Source organism: Phaethon aethereus (assembly GCF_964289735.1).
Source record: "Phaethon aethereus genome assembly, chromosome: 8".
Classification (NCBI taxonomy): Eukaryota; Metazoa; Chordata; class Aves; order Phaethontiformes; family Phaethontidae; genus Phaethon; species Phaethon aethereus.
In genome coordinates this window covers 8,205,250-8,223,822 of record NC_138584.1, presented here as the reverse complement: position 1 = coordinate 8,223,822, position 18,573 = coordinate 8,205,250, and the positions used below count along the sequence as shown (strand labels likewise).

The window sequence follows — 18,573 nt, the reverse complement described above, 5'->3', positions numbered from 1 at the left end:
GAAAAAGTTGCCACAACACCTCCCAATTTGATACCCAAGCAGGCAGAAGTTACAAAAATGTCCACAGGAGGCGCCTGAAACCTGGACAAGGATCAACTGCCACCCCCACACAAAGCCGAAGAGAACAGGTATGTCACACAACACTTCCACAGGTTGCTTCCCATATACTCCAGAGTGAGCAGGCACCTGTGTACAGTTCAGAGCTTGCCTTCTGAATGGCAGCTCCAGAAAAGAGCCACTCAGATGTCTCAGACCTCAGCTACGGGTGCTGACTCTGCTGAGCTAACTTGGGAAAAACAGCAAAGCTAACAGGACTGTTTGGAAGCACAAGGAAGCATGAGAAGTTACTCATTCTTTCCCACAAGCCACAAAATCAGCACACAGCCATACAGCCAATTGAGATGTTAACTGTTTTTATATTAGATGCTTAACGTTACAAAGGTTTCTTAGGTTCTGGATCTGTCTCATTTTCAGCCCTGACCAGACAGCTGACTGACTCTCCTGTGGATCTGCGTTCCCTAGCCAAGTTTTTCATGTCTTGCCTGGCTGTTCTAGTCAGATGATCAAACAGGCTGGGGTTTAACTTCACATGCAATATACCCTGTGGACTACTTGCCTTTGAAAGGGTCAAAGATAATTTCAAAGCAGCCTGCAAAACTAATGGGTACACAAGTGATTGCCAAAATCTGCTTTAGATAAAACTCGATCTAGAACATGTTTGATGACATTTTAAAAGTTGACTCTCAAGCTTCCATGCAAGGCCAGGGTGTAAGGAAAGGTTACATCCACTGCAGACTTGAAAACAAAATTAAGGAAACTAGGGGGAAACAGGAGAGTGTTCCTGAAGACTAAAGCAAGGTGCACCAAGCAGAGGGCAACATACAAGACAAAGACTTACAGAATTAATTACTTACCTCATCAGACACTTTAAACCTCTTCAGCAATGCCACAACCTTCTGTTTGAAGTTTTGTTGCTGCAAGTCAAAGACACTCTTACATAAGTAAAGCATTAAGTGAACTGTTTTCTCCCAGTCTGCAAGAAGCCCAGACACATCTGACACTGGTACTCTAGCTGCTGCTTCAAATCAAACAACTCCTGGCACCACAAACCAAGTCTCTGCTGTTCTTGTATTGAAATCAGCTTTTCCACACCTATGATACTTTCTTTCCTGCATTACAACAAACTAGGTCTCACTCCATCAAGCATTATGAATCTTCTGGCCCTGATGGATGGCACACCACTCTTGGTTGGACACACAGTGGGTGACAAATTGTTTTATCTGCCAGACCACCTCCTGTACCCTTCAATATATTTCTGGCAAACATTTAAGTCAACTTTTCTGATTCTTAACAAGAGTAAGCCAACACAGGCATCTATCCACTGACTCAAAGTACAAATGTGTTTTCTACCAACAAAGCAATGTTTTTTCCAGGAACTTGCAGTCCAGCCTGGCAGGCTCATTTATTTGACTAGCAGCACTCCAGAAAAGTTGTGGGGCTTGTCCTTAGCAATTACCTATCAGAAAAATAGGTAACATTAACATGGCCCACATCCTGGCCACAGCAGGCACCAAGTCCAAAACAACACAAGCCAAACTGCTACACTTCCTTTGTGTTTACTTGCCCCCAAGAGCTCTATCTCTCTTGCAGGACCAAACAGTTGAGACTTGCCACAAGTTGCCCAGCCCATCTCTACCTGTCACTGACCAACCTAATGTGCACACGTTGAAGAAAAGGAAGATGAGAACGGCCAAGGCATGAGTGCTGGTACATTTGAGGTGGCATTCCTACATCAGGAGGAAAGGGAGGAGAAAATGGCTGTCACGAGGCCACTTTTGGGCAAAGAAAGTTGCTCATCTGCTGACTCTCCTATATCTCACAATGAGCTCTTCTTGCAAGTCCAGCTGCCTGCTCCCGCTCTGGCTGCAGACACTTTGCACTGCCCCATGCCTCCAAGTCTAGCCCTTTGCCTCTGAACTCAAATCCCGCAAGCTGCAACCACCTTCTAGACAGCTGAAATTTAGGTGAAAGAAATCCATGAGGCCTCAAGCAAGACTCTCCAAAGACTGCCCTATTGCAGTCTTGTCCCCAATGCACTTGTGACGCTGAGATGCTCTCACAATAGTGAGAGTTGTCCACTGGCTCAGGAAGCCATGCAAAACTGTCCATCACACAGACCACCCTGGACCAGCACGAGTCTGTGGAGGGAGGACACGCAGTATGCAGTGGCTAAGGTGAAATGGCAAGAGCTGTTTGCTGGCCTGAATGGTTTAACAGTTGACAGACAGGAGGCCTGGTTTGGAGCTGGGCTGATGTTAACTTAACTGGCAGCACTAAGCCCAGTTTTGCACCAGCCCCACACACTGGAGATTCACTGTCAGTTCAGAGGTCAGGGCTAGAAAGACAGTATTCTTATTACGAGGAGGTTGCTTGCTTAATAACCTAGTCATGTATTTTGTCCTGGCTGGGCACTGACTCTTGAAAACAATACTAAGAACACCAAGGATATGAACTAACATGCTCCTGGTCTCATAGAGAGGATCTTTTTAGTGTCAGATTCAGGTCAAAATAGGGTTTATTTCAGACCTTATCAAAACATGGATTTCAGAAATAGCTTCACAGGATGTACAGTGATCTCCAAACTTACTCCTAAGTCCAAAAAGAAACCTAGCCCATCCTGGTGATTGTGAGTTGTCACCACAGATGTGCACAAACACTTGTGTAAGCAGAAGGCTGCAGTATGGAGCGGTCAAGCACAAGTCACCGCTCCACACAGAAGCGCAGCTTTGCAGGTGTACATGTGCTTGCTGTGAGAGGGTGGATAGCTGCCTGTGACTTGCCAAAGCTTTCAACATCCAGCTACTACTTTTGTCTCACCACCACATGCACCACCTCAGGTTTACCTGTCAAGCTCAAGACCCTGACCGAACTACTTAACTTCATTTTGAAACCTTCCCACTGGCCTCTCCCATACAGAGCACAGAAAGAGCTTCCCTTCACTTAAAGCTACTTTCACAACTTACATGAGCATGGATCCTGCACTGGCTTCTTCATGGGGGTTGAATTTCATAAACTTACATGATTTTTGGAGCTCCTTAACCTTGTAGCCAAAGGACACTCAAGACAGCACACACACACACCTCGGACAACCCCACTCCCTGAACTGGCTGCTTTTGCTAGCTCTTCACATGCTGTGACCATGTCCCCAAGCTCTCTGCTGGGCCAGTATGTCTAGTACTGCTGCTCCCATGAAAGCCACATGCACTGCACATCCTGGCCAAACCCCATCAGTGTTAGTAAAACTAATTTCCACCGACCCTGGTTATGGACGTCGTTCTTACTATCGATCTCCGCTGCTTCTTGGGCTTCCCCAGCTCGTACTCATCATCATCCAAATCCTGAACAGAAAGAGGATTCTTGAGTTACCTTTGTGATTTGGGGACACACGAGCATTTGAGTGTTAAAAATGTTCCCTCTATGAAGATGAACCTCCTGCTTTGTCTTTCAGGTTTTCAGCATTTGCCTTAATTGCAGTCATGATGGTAAAGGGAAAAGGAAGTGAACCAGGTCTGCAGAGAACAAGGAACAACAGCTTGGGAGAAGCAAAACAACCCTAGTTCTACATTCAAAGAACAAGGATAGTCACAGCCCCACATTTTGGTGGGTTCCTCTCTCAGTACCCTCCAAGAGGTGGAAGGCAGGTGATGCCAGAGTCTGAAAGCATATAAGAACCAAACTCGAAAGCACCTCACATCTAGCCAGGGGGGTCTTCGTAAGGACCTATTTTGCAGAAGGTATTAAAACCTTATAAAACATCAGGTCTGTATATAAAACGTCAGGTCTGACTGACTCAAACCCCATTGGCCCTTTAATTACAGCTGGGGATCTAGCTGGGCTCTTTGAATCCAATCAGCATTACAGAAGCAATCAACTGATGCCCTGACCATTAAGCACAGAAACACACAAGGATGCTAATGTTTTAGAGTTTAAAGGGAGCTCAAGTCCAAACACGTGAACAGATAAATCACATCGTGGTGGAAGAAATGGGTTACTGTGCAGGCCTTCTGCCGCTGCAGCTAAATACATGGTGACAGTCTCACACTGTCATAGTTTATCTAAAGAAATAGACTTTCAGTTTCAAGCACAAGCTGAGAGTGTACACGCTCTACTGAAGCTCTCATAGGGAGAGGCCATGCCCTAAGCAGTACCTGGCCCTGTACGGCATCATCACTGGCCTCCTGCTCAGAAGAGAAGCTCTCGTACTCTTCCTCGGAATAATTGTCTGAAAGGGAAGGAAAGAGGGGAGAGATCCTGTGAAATTCCTTTACAGTGAGGACAGTCTTATCTCAGGAGCAGAGAAGGCCAACTAATAGTCACAAATCAAGAAAGGAGGCACACAAGGAGATGCCTGCTAGTTTATCTTCTATCTGTGCTAGAACCAGTGAGATGGGAACCACCTGGAGATATGGAACAGGGAGAAACACATTTAATAGGAAGGAAGGACCAGCACACAGATAAGGCTCCTTGAAACACCACCCCCTTTTACCCTGGGAAGAACCACCCAGTAGATAACAGCAAGTAAAGAGGTTTCTCCACAAGAGAAATTACTTTTCCCCCCAAACATGGGCATAACTGGCTTAAAGGAGCAAGTAAGACATGCCAGGAGAGCCTGAATCCTTTATTGGAATGACACTTCAGGTGAGCTGCCTGGCCTCAGGCAACAACATACGAGCACCTGCGTGCACTACTTTCAACAGGTCACTCTTCTAGCAGTGAGCAGAAGGCTGGTACCACATAAAAAGACTGTCATGAGTAGAAGCCAAATGACTTCCCTATATGGTGCACAACACCATGGATTTACACTCATTAAGCCAGGCCATAGTCCACAGCAAAACATGTTGGAGGTTTGCAGGTCTCATTTAAGTTAGTGAGATTTATTGTAGAATACTCAAAGGGAAAAGAAGTTAGAGGAGTAGCTTAAAGGTGAATCTCCTGAATGCAACACCGTTAGCCAGGTGAGAAGCTACAGGTTCTCAATACACCCACCAGTAATGCTGGAAGAGTGCTGGCAAGAACACAGCTAACCCTTGCTGGATGGCTCAGGCCTGGTGTGATATGCAGGGAAAGCTTTGACAATTCAATAATTGACTCCTGCCACATTCCCTGCTTACACAGCGATAGGTTTGCAAAGTGGGTTTTCTTTGTATTAGTCAGTTATAGACACAGCAACTTGTGCAAACCAGTTCTCATTTGTCCCAGAAAACATCTAAGCCCAGGTGGTGTTTAACTCCAGCTAGTTCAGAAAGACACTGGTCCTCAGAGCATGTGGTTGTACCCTTACCTGTAGACTTGATTTTCTGGCTGGCCTGCATAGTGCTGTCTTCATGGTCAATTGGCTGACTTGACAAGGAGAAGATCCAGATTTCTGCTACCTTCACTGCAGCCTCTTTGATGTTGCTGAAAAGACTCAGAACCTGGCCACCTTCTGTTGGGTGCTGCATGACCTGGGACAGAAATTAAACAGTACAAATCTGCATTTAAATATATTTAAACTTGCATAATTTGCATACAAGAGTTATTTATGTTGATAGACTTACTCCACATTTCCAAGTACAGAAGCAAGCCAACACCCTGCAACTGCAGGAGCCACCTGCAGACGATACACAGTACTAGTTGAGATGTTATTTGACTACTAATGGAAGTGATGGAAGGAAAGAAAAAGCATTCTGAGCTTGACAGTTGATTAGCTCATCCTTGAGGCACAATACTTCACTACCTGATTACTATCTATTTGCTTCCATGGCACAGTACTGATTTGAATTATCAAGTTACCAATCTTCTGAACACCTAATTAAGGAACTTAATTAGGTGTTAAAGCCCAGCAGAAGAGACAGTAAGGGCAAAAATTCTTGGTGAGATACAGATGCGAAGTGCTTCCTAAAGCAAAAATCCCTCTTCCAGAGAGCCAGCACCTGCATCTCAGAGGACCTGGCCACACCAGGATAATAAAGCAGCAGGTCACGAAAAACAAGACAACAGTGGAGGCAGAGGGACATCTCAGTGTGGGTTTTGCCTTCCTTTGCCACTTACAGCTCCCAGGGCTCTCCTCAGAACCCAAGACTTACGTTCTTTTCTTCTGCCCCACCGGAGTCAGAAAGTGCTTCCCCATGCCTGCACCTCAGCTTCCTAACACACACCAGGCTGCTCTGTCAGCTCCTCACGTGGCTTTAAAAAGGCCTGAGCTGATGAGAAACATATGCCCCCTGCTCTTAAACTCTGTTCAGACTCACAACTCCGATTCATTGCTTTGTTTCAACAGTTAAGAAATTTTTTTTTTAATTTTAAGAAACATGTCAGTGCTGTTTAGGGAACATTACACTATAAACTGCAAAGCAGGGGGAGGCCCTTGTAAAATTTATTTTCCTGGATTATTTCTGAAATTGAAGACTTCAGATGAGCTGGAGAACAACTATTTCCTAACACAATGAACCTCTGAAAATTTTTGACCTTCTAACCTCAGTCAGCTGACATTACAGAAAGACCTAAGAAAAACCACACGCAGTAGCAGCAAATGCCCAACACTTAGAAGTTCACTGATGGCTCTAATTGATTAGCCCACATGTTTTCTGCCTTACAGCAGTATTTAATTTCTAGTTCTTAAACAAATGAAACACTGTACAGGAAAAATGTTAGCTACAACACCACAAATCAGAATTTGGCCAATTCAGATGGGGAGTTCACCATTTACTGCAAGTCTAAAGGCAAGCAGAACCCACACACAAGGAGTGGTCTTTATAATTAATTATTTAATATAGTAATCACTCACCACAGCATAACACTAGCTTATTTTGGATGGAAATGATTTGCTGGCAGAATGCAGTCTGATGAAAAACATTGGTGTTAAGCTGAACGTACTACTGCTAAGCCCATCTCTAAATACTCAGAAACAGAAACAGCACAGATTAAACAGGGCATGAAATAACCAAGCACGGAGCTAAGCTATTCAGAAAGCCTTAGTGAATAATTTACCCATACTTGATTCCAGCATTAATTTTCAGGTGTAAATCTGAAAATTTTATCATTTACCTCTCACAAATAGAACTCCACCTAAATTACCAACGGTCACAAAATAAGAATTGCAAAGGGTGTTTCAAGCAAAATGAGAGAAACTACTTGATCCTGAACTCTCATACAGTGGCACAGAGAAGCACAGCAAACCTTGCTTTAACTTTAACATTTCTTAGGGTTGGAAGGCTTACCTGAGTGACCCTATCCCTCTTGTTCTGCACTTATGCTCTGGACCCCCTACTCTAAAAAAGAAAACAAACAAACCACACAACAAAAAACAAACCCTCACATGGTAATAAGCTAGCCTTGTGCAAGTTTTAGCTCTCAAGATACTATCCAGAAAATGTCTGATATTATTACTCAGTAGTAAAATCTGTTTAAAATATTACCCTGTGAATACTGATTACAATTAAGACAGCTTTATGAAATACCACCAGGTACTTCTGAACAAGAAAAGTAAACACTGGGTTTAAAGAGAAGGGAAAATATTCACCTTTGCAAACAGAGATCATGTCAAATGCTGCTCACCTCAGCCATGTTGATAGACCCCACAGCCAGAGTCTTGTAGCCTAAAATGGTTCGGTTCTTATACCGCTTCCGCCGCTGCAGCATGATCTGAAGCTTGTTGCCTTCTCTCTTCAAGAAGTGAGGGTACTGCGGTTGGAAACACAATGAAAAAGTTTATTACGTCTCTTGACATTATCTCCCAAGCTGTCTGCTTCACAAAGTAAACTCCATTCCTAGGGATTAGCCTCAGGGCTTTTAGAAGTGCCTACAGCTAACTCACAGTCAGTGGACAATCCTTCATTATTCCAAGGAAGCCTTGATCTCTGCCCAAACAGCTCAGCTCTGGGCTTTCATTTCCCCAGCCAATCACACTGAAAACACAACCCAGGGACACAGGGAAGCTGTTCAGTTTGGGAAGGGCTGAGCCCAAGCCTGGTTCCAGAGAGATGAGCAGCCTCCAGGAGATGCTTCCCCCAATAGCTAAGCAAAGGCTAGGCTGCCCAGAACTGGAGCGCCAGAGGCGCTGCCCGGGGCACAGGCTGACCCTGCACAAAACAGCAGGCAGCATGCAGTAGCAGGGACAGCCATGGACCCCTGTGTTCTCGGCAGACCGCTGTCTTCCCTCCAGCACAAGGACACTTCAGTGTTTGACCCTCTACCACATGTTTAAGACCCTATTGTGCTCTGAATGGCAAGTGAAGAGACGCACAGCTACGAAGAGGCCAGGGATTTGCTGATGCCCCTTTTGCTAAAGCAGAGGCCTACATGGTCATGCAATGATTCTCTCCAGGACAACGTCTTCAACTACATGGCTCTTGCAACTATCAGTGTTTTCCAGCATTAACACACTCAAACTTCTATTGCTCAAAGTGGTTGTATTTTAAGCAATTAAGTCAAGAAAAACCCTGTCCTACTACCAGGCTATGTTGCAAAGACAAATCCTTCCAAGACACGTTCCGTATAAGAAAATACATTTGTTTATATATCTCCCAAAAAACTCCCCAAGAACAGAGAGGCTGTGAAGTCAAGCAGAGACTATCAGGGAAAGAGTGGGGCTAACCATGCTATCTCAGCTTGCCCTGCTCATCTGCACAGAGTATTAGTGCAGTCAGGTCCTGCCTTCTGCCTGGATACTCGCCAGAGTGCTGACAGTCCCCAGCTCACCGACTGTAGGGGGAAGAAGCTGTGCAATGGAAGAGCAATCTTCAAGGAAAGATACAGCAGCCACCTGGCCAGTCTCATACAGAGAAGAGAGGGGAAATGAGGGACATGCTCCAAATATACAAAATACATAGCACTAAGTAACCTGCAGATGGGAGAACCTAATTGCAGGGATCTCAAACAGGATGTTCCCAAGCAAAGGATGCTTCTCTCACAGGCAAGACCTACTTTTTTTTCTTCCCTTGGAACATTATGAAAATAACTTCCTGCCAATCAAAACACTTGATAAATACCAATGCTGAGCACCACCAGAAACCCTGAGATATTAATATGCAGTCCAGAGCAAGCCTGACTGCCATGTAGAGTGCTGGGAGCAGTGGCCACACAAACAAGCAGAATACTAATTAACTGATTGCTCTGCAAGGGCAAGATCTACTGTGCATTGCACAAGGAAGCAGCCCTGCAGAAGAGAGGAACAGCAGTCCACGTAATTAAAAGACAACCTCAAAACACACCTGCACCCAGACACAAATGGAGCCTGTGCCTTTACAGATGTTCAGTGTCCCTAAACAAGGGTGGAAGAAAGTTATTGGGGGAAGGGGCAAGAGGGGCTCAAAAAGCCAGAGGCACCTTTTGCTTTCAAATCTAGCACCTCCTTGCCTCTGGGGCCCTTCCATGTGTTGGAAGGGCAGCAGGGGAGAGGGACTCCTTGCTCTCAGCTCAAAGCACTTGGGCCACATTGAGGCTGCCGAACTACAAGCCCGCAACTAAAGTCCAAAGTCATGCTTGGTTCCAGGCCAGCTTGATTTCAATGTGTCCAATTTTCAGGGATTAAACTGGATGGCTCAAATCCATAGATGTGCAAGTTTGTTTTTCAAATACGTGTTGCCTGGCCACCTCTGATGAGCGTTCACAGAGATGATACAAGAAAGGTACAGAGAGACTCAGGCCGCACACCTCCTCCATTAAAAGCAAGGGCCTCTAGAATAAAAGCTGAGCCATTGTCATAGCACAGACAAGGTATTTTTAACAGCAGCCATGGCTTATCAACTCCATAGAATAGTTTCGACCAAAACTTTTCAGTACTTGTCAGTCCATGACAGAGATTGGAGAGGAAAACAGTTTGGCTCAAAACATTTGAAAATGAGACTTTTAGAGGAAGCACCAAGCACCCCAAGGCTCCTCCGAGGGGTGAAAAGAGGGGGCCATCACATGCACCAGAACAGCAAGAGCAGAGCAAGATATTTTTTCTGAAGCCTCAGTGATGTAACCTGTTACATCTTGAAAGGTTTATTAGATTAAACACAGGAATTAAGTGCTCTGAAGAGCTGCGATGTTGTGCTTGGGATATCTGGGGAATTTCATTTAATCCAGTGAAACTCATGGAGGTCAGGCATTCCAGCAGTAAGGGTGATGGTAGCTCACCTGCCAGAAAGGCTGCCACTGGTCCAGCCCTAGCTAGCAAGGCAAAACAGCATCAAGCATAGCACTAACTCCAGTCTTACCCTAGCTGCATAACAGAGCAACAGGAAACCTCTCCCTTCTGTTTGAGCGGAGGCCTGCCAGACACAATGGGCTGCTCACCATTATGCCAGCCAGCACTGGCACCTTTCTAGCTTAGCTTGGACAAGGAAACGCTCTGTGCAAAGGACAAGAATTTCACCCAGGAGAAGCATCTGAGAAGGCAGTGACTGTGAAGATATGAGGGACTGCAAATCCAGACAGCTAGCACAAAGCAAGGCATACAGTTTGAAGACCTGACAGATATTGGCTGCTGCAAGATGCTGAGACCTTGTGCTGTGACATACACATGCTTTTACTTTGTGGCCCATCACCACTCTCAAATATATCCCAGGCACTAAATTCAGACTTAATCTGGCTTAAGCTGCAGTTGTTAGCTAGGAGTAGCTTCCAGCCACCATCCAATTAAGAAACAATAAAAACTGTCATAAAAATCCTGCTGTGCCATTTCAGGAAAGCTTCCCAGGCCTTATTGCATCCAAGACCACCAATCCTTCCTGCAGTCAGAGAACAGCAGCACGGTATTAAGCTTGCTCACCTCTCCTGAAGGCTCAGTGTCATGGACATTGCTCTCCCCTATTCTGGCTCAATTCCCAGCCCCTTCAGCAGAAATAGAGTTAAAGGCTGTGTCCTGCTGCAGCATTGGTCTGAGTCCCAGGGGGGAAAAAAAATTAATTAAAAAATTAATTCCAAAAAGATCTGCAGAAATACTTGCTCCTTGCTGACACAGGACTGGCAGAGGGAGACCTGGCTCATCTTACAGCTCTGCTCCCAGCCATGGGAAAGCTGCAGCCCTGGGACCCAAGCATACATATTCCTGGCACGTGGTTTTGTCATTCCTGTTCACCAAGGAGGGGATGCAACGCTGCAGTTAGCCCAGTCTGTGGGCTGCATCAGGACAGAACCAGAAGCATCAGCCATCTGCATACCTGCCTGGGCAGCCATAGCGTTATCATCCGTCTGCAATGAAATCTTACCTGCTTCAAGTCTGCACAGGTCTCAGTAAAAACCAGTCTGTCTCACATCATCTCTTGAACCTTTTTCCTTACCAGACCAAACTCTTGACTTCAAGATCTAACCAATAGTCCCAAAACCACAGATAATCCAGATATGAATACTTCTGAGTGTCTGTCTGGCTCTGCTCTATGCATGCAATATCCTCCCTCTTGCTTGCAGCAAGCCAGCCTCTATTTACCTTATTTCCCTGCTCAGGGGGTAGCATGAGGGCAGTGTGCTTTGAGGAAAAGAGGAACCAATAAAATACACTGTCTCCAATTCCCAGCTATTCCTATGACTCTAGAGCCAGGAATAACCGTCTGCATACTGCTCCTGCTTCCCCAGATAGTGCCTCCCTTGGCAACTCTAAATCAGAGGTTCACCTCTCCCATTCCTACTACTGCCTTCCGTCAGCCTGATACTCCATGCCACCCTCCAGTGCCTGTTCATAAGGAAAGCAACAAAAGGCAAAAAAGAGCCATCCTGCTCTGCTCTAGTTCCTGCCACAGCCATAACATGAAGAGGACAGACTCCAGCAAAGCCCTCATGTTCCTGGGCTCTGAACACAGCATGCACAACAAGGAAGGTCGCCTAACACTGAGAACCAGCACCCTGCTCCGGACCCTCAATGCTGGGAGGCAATCAGACAAATTTGTGTTGTTGCACTGAGGACATGCAAATTGCAGCTAGTGTCTAACTTGCCCGTTCCCCCCCAGACAGTCAGGATTAGAGATCTGCCTTCCATGATGCAGGGCTGTCCCCAAGAACAATTCTAAGGGTTTATACAGCAGCTTTCCTAGTGGGCTTCCCCTTCCCCAGATCCTGGAAGCATCTGGATCATTTTTACTCAGATTGCCCACAGCTGGCTGCCCAGAGACAAGCCAAAAGAGTTCAGATAGCTCTTCAGAAATGGCTGTGACTGCCTTGAGAACAAGCATCTCTGGAAGCATAGAAGGGTTTTCACCTCAGACCCGCCACACACCTCTGCTCATGGCAAAGCAGCAACTCCAGCAAGCACACATTGCCCCAAGGCCACATCCCACCTTACCTGCAGTGAGAAGGTCAGCGCAAGCTCCGTCTCCACATGTCCACTCGGGGGCAACACAATCTCGTGAGACCGCAGGATGCGCTTAGAACCCTGTACAGAGAAACAGTCCACTGGGTGAACTCCCCAGAAGCCAGCCCTGACATCCCACCCCAGCCCTATTTACTGAAAACCAGGAAACATTGTCAGGGACTACCACGGAGAAAGTGAATGGATGGGTCTGACCTTGCACTTCTGTGAAATATTAATGAGATGAAGGGAAATATTTGACTACTAAAGATTTGGGCATATTTACTGTCCCTAACTGCAACAAAGCAGCTTTTGTTCTGCCAAACCCCAGCATTCAAAAGCTATGAGTCAACCCCCACCCCTCAAGTTCAAGTCTCATAGTTTTACTTCAGCCAATAGGTACAAGGCTCATCATCTCCTGGGTTTGGAGGCTGCAGCGTCATGCTTAAATCTCGAGCATTAGCCACGACAGACTGGTCTCTTTTTTGTGCACACACCCCTCCCTGGGGAAAGCAGAGATTTTAACTGCAAGTCGCTTGGGCTATAAAAGAAAAAATCCACTAAGCATCGCAGTGGAGTCCGGAGACCTGATAGGATTACAGGGCAACTCCAAATCAACAGTGTGTTTGGGCTGCTCTACGCTAACCGAGTTACTGGGCTATTTACTGTGTGAGCATTTCATTTCAGGGAATGTTTCAGGAAAAACTAGCAGGAGAGCATGACAGATTGCTGCCTAGCAAATCCTTCTGCACTGTTCAAACACAGCGGCAAGCTTCAGAGGTCCCTGGCTCAATGTTCTGCTGAAGTTGCAGATCTGGCTTTGTCCAGATGGGCTGATCTCCCAGAATCAGAGAACTGTAGCTCTCAAAAAAGCAGCACCTGGGAAATCAGAGACAGACCAGGGGGTAAAACCCTCCCAGCTACATCCAAAAGGAAAATCTGGTCTGCTAGTATCAGTCTCAAATAGCATCCTGAGATGAGAGAGCAGCAGAGACTTGTTTACACCCTTCCTCCCCAAACGCATTGCTCAAGCAGCCAGGGCAAATGCTGTCATTTGCAGCGGTGCCTCAGCTCCTGCCCAACACAGCACCAGCTCCTCTGTGGAAGAGTTGAGGTGCCTAAGCTTCAGCAGATCAGAAGATAGACAGCAGAGCAGGGTGAGAGACCAAAGTGTTCCCCCCAGGAAAAGCAGCACGCCTGCAAATAAAACACAGCTAGCCTCGCTGCTGGCAACAGCAGCATCTGTTCCACTGGTGCAAAGCTCCTAATAGCAGCAGCCTTGCTCTACTTGTTATGCAACTCGAAATCTAATGAAAACCCAAATATAGCTGCTTTTAAAAGACTGCAGCAGATAGAGTGACGGCTTGGGAAATACAGGTGACAACTCTTTGAACATCAATGTTCAAGAGGCTGCAAGGAGACACGGGAAATGCAGGTAAGATGCTCTCATTAGGTCTGAATTCAGTCAGCCCCTCTGGAAGGACTCCAGTGTCTGACACCTCTCTTGCAATTCCCCATACAAAGGCAGTGAGTCATTTCATAGAGATCATATATTTGATGATCCAGTATCACCAGCCTCAAACAATAGCCATGTCAGAAACCTGTATGCTAGCAAATTAAGTGTCCCTGAAAGAGCTTGTCAGCATCATCATCATAACCTGCAAGCTATAAAGGGATTTTTAATAACAGAGCTTCAAATCCGCCTATGTCTGAAACAGCTGCAGTGCTACTGACCCACCGTTAAACAGCACATCACAAAGAAATATGGGTACTGATCCAGCACAAGGGACACCGAAGGTGAGGAACTCTGACAGTGGTCATTCCAGCCACCCTCACCTCTAGGTCAACTGGCCAGACATATCAAGGGCAAAATAAGGATGGCCTGAGGACACGAGCTGCAGCCTGAGATTTGGCAGATGAGCACTCTAAACAGGGCAAGCCCTTCTGCCTTCCAGTTCTTCAGGGATCTGCCCTGCGGTAGAGAGGATGCAGAACTGCACAGGTTCCAGCATCTGAGTTACTGTGGAAAGGTAGATCACAGCAAGTACCCAAAAAAGACAAGTCCCACATGTTAAAAATCCCTTTGGACTTGCACGTCTGGGGCAAGGTTTCACCCATAAAAAGTGTAAGCAGTGAGCAGTAACCTGGACAGGAAAAGAAGATTTTGCTCTAGTAAAAGCTACTAATTTCTCCAACCCAAGTCTGACATGGTCTGGGTATAGATCATTCACTGAAAAGCCCGAGGCCCTTACAGTGATGCATCCACCATCTACGAATACAAACATACGGAAAGCTTTCAGCTCTGATAAGCAATATCTGACAGCCTGCGAACCCACAGCTGTGCTTCTGCAATTCCCACGAATCCAGGTGTGTGAAACAATTCCCTGCCTTTCTGCTGCTGGCTATGGGTGCATGAACCCCCTCCAACACAGAAGGACACATTTTCATCCCAGCTGGACTGCTCATGGACATGAGAGATGCTGGTTAAATCCTCAGCTGCATGTTCTTGGCACCACAGAGCATTCCCGATTTCACCTTCCAAGCCAGATTTTGTGTGCTTTGACACAACCAGCGCTCTTCTGCAGGTGTTTGCCTGGTTCTTTATTTGAAAAGCAGCTACTTTTCAGCACAGTTAATGGTATTTTCTACTTATACGTCTGCCAGGCTTTTACTCACTAAGTACTTCAGCATTTGCAGTGATGAGAGCATGTGAGCCGAACTGATGCTGTGACGCACTGTGGAATTGAGTCCTCTTCCTTCCCAGCCTGCCTCCAGGCAGTGTGACCTACATGTAGGCACCTAATTAAATGGCACAAACATATGCTGTAAAGTGGGTTATTTACCTAGGATGACAGCTGTATTTTATGGAAACAAATTAAAATGTACAGGCCCCCTACAAATCCACTGACAAGCACCTGGCTACTAAATGACTGGGGCTCGATAGCAGAGCAGCCCATCAGCAGAGGACTCCAGACCTCCCAAACCAGGACCAAGTTGCCAAGATGTTCAAACCTAAAGTGAGCTGAAGCATGTTAAATAGAGAACCAGGCTTGGATTTAGTGACAGCTAAGGAGGAAGAGGTGACAGCATATCATCTGTAAAGAGCATTTTTACATAAAGATAAGCTCATGCTGAGCCCTCAGCGAACACTATTCTTTGCTTACAACAATGAATTGCAGTAGGAACATGGGGGAAGGATCAGAAGAGACTCTCCACACATCCAGAATGCCCTCATGTACTTGAGAAGGTGACCGTGGCTGCAATGGACCCTCACAAGGAGGTGAAGCTCAGTTTAGGCATCTGCCAGTATTTTTAGCCAAACAACACATTTAATTCTTAGAACTAAGCAGCAATTACCTGCATTTTGACAGCAATGACCCCAGAAATAAGCTCCTTATCCAATTCCTTTAAGACTACCAGTTTCTTTAATGTCAAGCTGCACAACCTGCAAACAGGAACAGAAGAGAAACAGTTACAATCATGCCTTAAAAAGGAGAAGCTCTGAACAGCTTTTATACACAGCAGTATCCCCGTTTGAGGGTTAACAGGCTCCAGACACAAGCGACACACAGACACAGACATAAAGGCAGTAGAAATATGTGAGGCTTCCCTGGCTTTTCAGACTGAATTCCTCCAACCTTTCACAAATACAAGGAGGTGGACAGGAGGTACATCTCTCTGTCTGATACAGACTCATGGACACATGAGAATGCCTCACAGCACAGACTTCCACCGACCACAGCCTGGGAACTCTTGCTCTGAGCCAGACCAAAAGCTTCAGGGTCAGAGGAATTAAATTCCAGCAATATCAAAGCACTGGGTCAGGCTAATTTTAAACTCATGTACAAAGCTTTCCTAGATTGTTGGCTTTTTCAGTTTCAGACTCCTGGCTCCCAAAGATCTCACTCCCACCTCCTCTTGCCAACCCACGCATTCTCCTCCTCACCCCCAAACAAAAGGGCTAGCAAGTGGTTCAGGCATCTCTAACAGGAAAGGAAAAAAAAAAAAGAAATGAGAGGACTCAAGCAATGCCCTCTGGCCCTGGCGTTCACATGCCACACATATGCAAGTAAATCACATTCTTTACCCAGGCAATGCTACATTGTTCTGGTTAACGCTGTTTGCACTTCTGCCTTCCACCATAGGGAGCTTGGGAGAGGATAGTGCGGACTAGGTGCAGCTGAGTTAAGGCTCTGAGGTAATGGGACCACAGCACTGTCACAATTTCACAGATGTTATTACCAGCTGGTGTAATTAAGAAGGTATGCCCAGAAACAAACTTCAAGCAAAGATTAACCTGAAGCAAAGACAGCTCAGCCTGAGGAAAGCAGAGGCCAGAGAAAGCTGCCAGGTGGGCTGTAGTGACTAGACATCACCAGCACACTGGCCAGGAGCCAGCAGTGCTTTTGTGTCAGGTCCCTACCCCATGGCATGGGCATCTTTGGCCTCTGCCATGCGATGTTAGCAAGCCTCGGCATGGCTCCTCTGAAACCCGCTGCATAGCTCTTTTTCCCAGATAAAGTGTAATATCAGGGCTGTTCATGAAGGGGCCAAGTCCAGCAGTAGATAGAAAGGGAAGAGGAGTTGACACTAGATTTTGGTGCATGCTCAGGCATCAGTAGCACGAGTGCAATTGACTGACGGGTGCACTTGAACGACAGGACTCCATACTGGTACCAGGACACTGCACGGGTGACTTGCACCACCACGATGGGAAGCTGAAATGTTGCTTTGCTGCAATGCCTGAAGACAGACATGATCAGCCTGAGTGCAAAACTGCAGGAGAGACAGAGCTAAAGGCTCTTCCTGATGGGAGCAGTGGCAGATGTTGAAGCAACTGCTGCCTGTGGCTCTGCTTAAACTCTGCCCTCTCACACAGGGCTAGGAACAGGGAAGAATTGGTCTTAGCTCTTACAGTCTTCACTCGAGCACCTCTCCAAACCTGCCCTTGTCAGCCTCTTCTCCACCCCAGCTCCCACTACCTGCTCTCCCTGCTCATTTGCAAAGCACTGGTTCCTGCTATCAGTCTCCCAAAAAACCAAGACAGAACAAAAGCTCTCTCCTTTGCAGAGTTTTGCATCAGAAGACAGCACAGAAATAGAAATTACAAGGAAGGGAGAAAAACTGGGTCTGCTTGGGCCTCCGTTCCCCTCTGTCATACCACCAGCAGCTGTGTGCAGCATCAAGACAAACATGCTAGAGGGAGCGGGCCTGGAGGCCCTGGGTGCCGGAGGAGGGACGGCAGAAGCAGGCAGAACAGCTGGTATTGGGTTGGTGGAGGGGAAACCAAGTGCGCTTTCACCCATGGCCAGAGCCTCCCTGTGAACAGAGCAGGTACCTGCGGAAGCAAGAGAGCACAGGCCAGCGTGTTCAACTGCAAACTAAGTGTCCCCACGCACTGGAAGTCAGGTGAAGCTGCATCTCTCAACTGAGGAAGAGCACAGGAGAAGCTGACTGCTTTCCCGCTGCATCCTGAACAAAACAGCAAGCACAGACAGACGCGGCCACTGCCGTGAAGCAGCTGGGCCAGGATCTGGAGGAAGGAGGCTGTGATGGCATTTGTTTTCTTTGTAACACTGTAGCTGGAGGACAATCACACTCAGCTTGCCAAAACCCACAGAGCTTGGGCCGGTCAGGTGCTAGAAGCAGAGGTAGGACAACACACTGGCATTGTCTTGGCTGACAGGCAAGGAACAAAGGCCTTTTTTCTCCAGACCCAAGCTCGAGGACGAAAAAGGTACGGGAAGAAACAATGGTGTTCTCAGCACGCACAGCAGAGCACAAGGAGGGCGTTCTGTTCTCCACCAGGCATTCCTTCAATTCATCATTTATGAGCTTTGATCAAGCCCTGTGGAACACTTGCTGCTTGGGGGAAAAAAAAAAAAAGTAAAAGCCTCCTTTACAGCAATCAGAAAAACAAAAGCAGTTAAAAAAGGCATGGGACATCTGCTTTCTTTATCCCTCATTGCTGGGCTGCTGGTACTAAAAGGCACTTCACACAAACAACAATGATATGTTTATGTTCTTCATTGGGGGGGTAAAATCAGAGTTTAAATACCACCAAATCACTCCTACCCTCAACATACTTATTGTTCTGGGTCTTCTGTCTAAGTTTGCAGCTTACAAATCAAAGCAACCTTCAGAATTCATGGCAGAAAGGGGTCATAACTTACTCAAATAATCATGAAAAGGCATATTCCAGCATGTCACTGCATCCAGAGCCAGTGTGGTGCCCCCACCACCAACACAGGAATCCTGAACCACTC

General features: G+C 46.5%; 1 protein-coding gene across 3 annotated transcripts in view; it reads right to left on the bottom strand.

Moving 5' to 3' along the window:
- PACS2 (phosphofurin acidic cluster sorting protein 2) overlaps positions 1-18,573 on the bottom strand; it is a gene marked incomplete at its 3' end in the record, with an annotated part of 76,044 nt that overhangs the window by 31,629 nt on the left and 25,842 nt on the right. For all 3 annotated transcript variants that reach the window (XM_082002687.1, XM_082002688.1, XM_082002689.1), the window contains exons 2-8: positions 15,665-15,752; positions 12,302-12,391; positions 7,597-7,722; positions 5,342-5,504; positions 4,209-4,282; positions 3,318-3,398; positions 915-974 (exon numbers count right to left, since the gene is read on the bottom strand). In XM_082002687.1, coding sequence (XP_081858813.1) covers positions 915-974; positions 3,318-3,398; positions 4,209-4,282; positions 5,342-5,504; positions 7,597-7,722; positions 12,302-12,391; positions 15,665-15,752 — 682 coding nt within the window. The remainder of the gene's footprint in view (positions 1-914; positions 975-3,317; positions 3,399-4,208; positions 4,283-5,341; positions 5,505-7,596; positions 7,723-12,301; positions 12,392-15,664; positions 15,753-18,573) is intronic.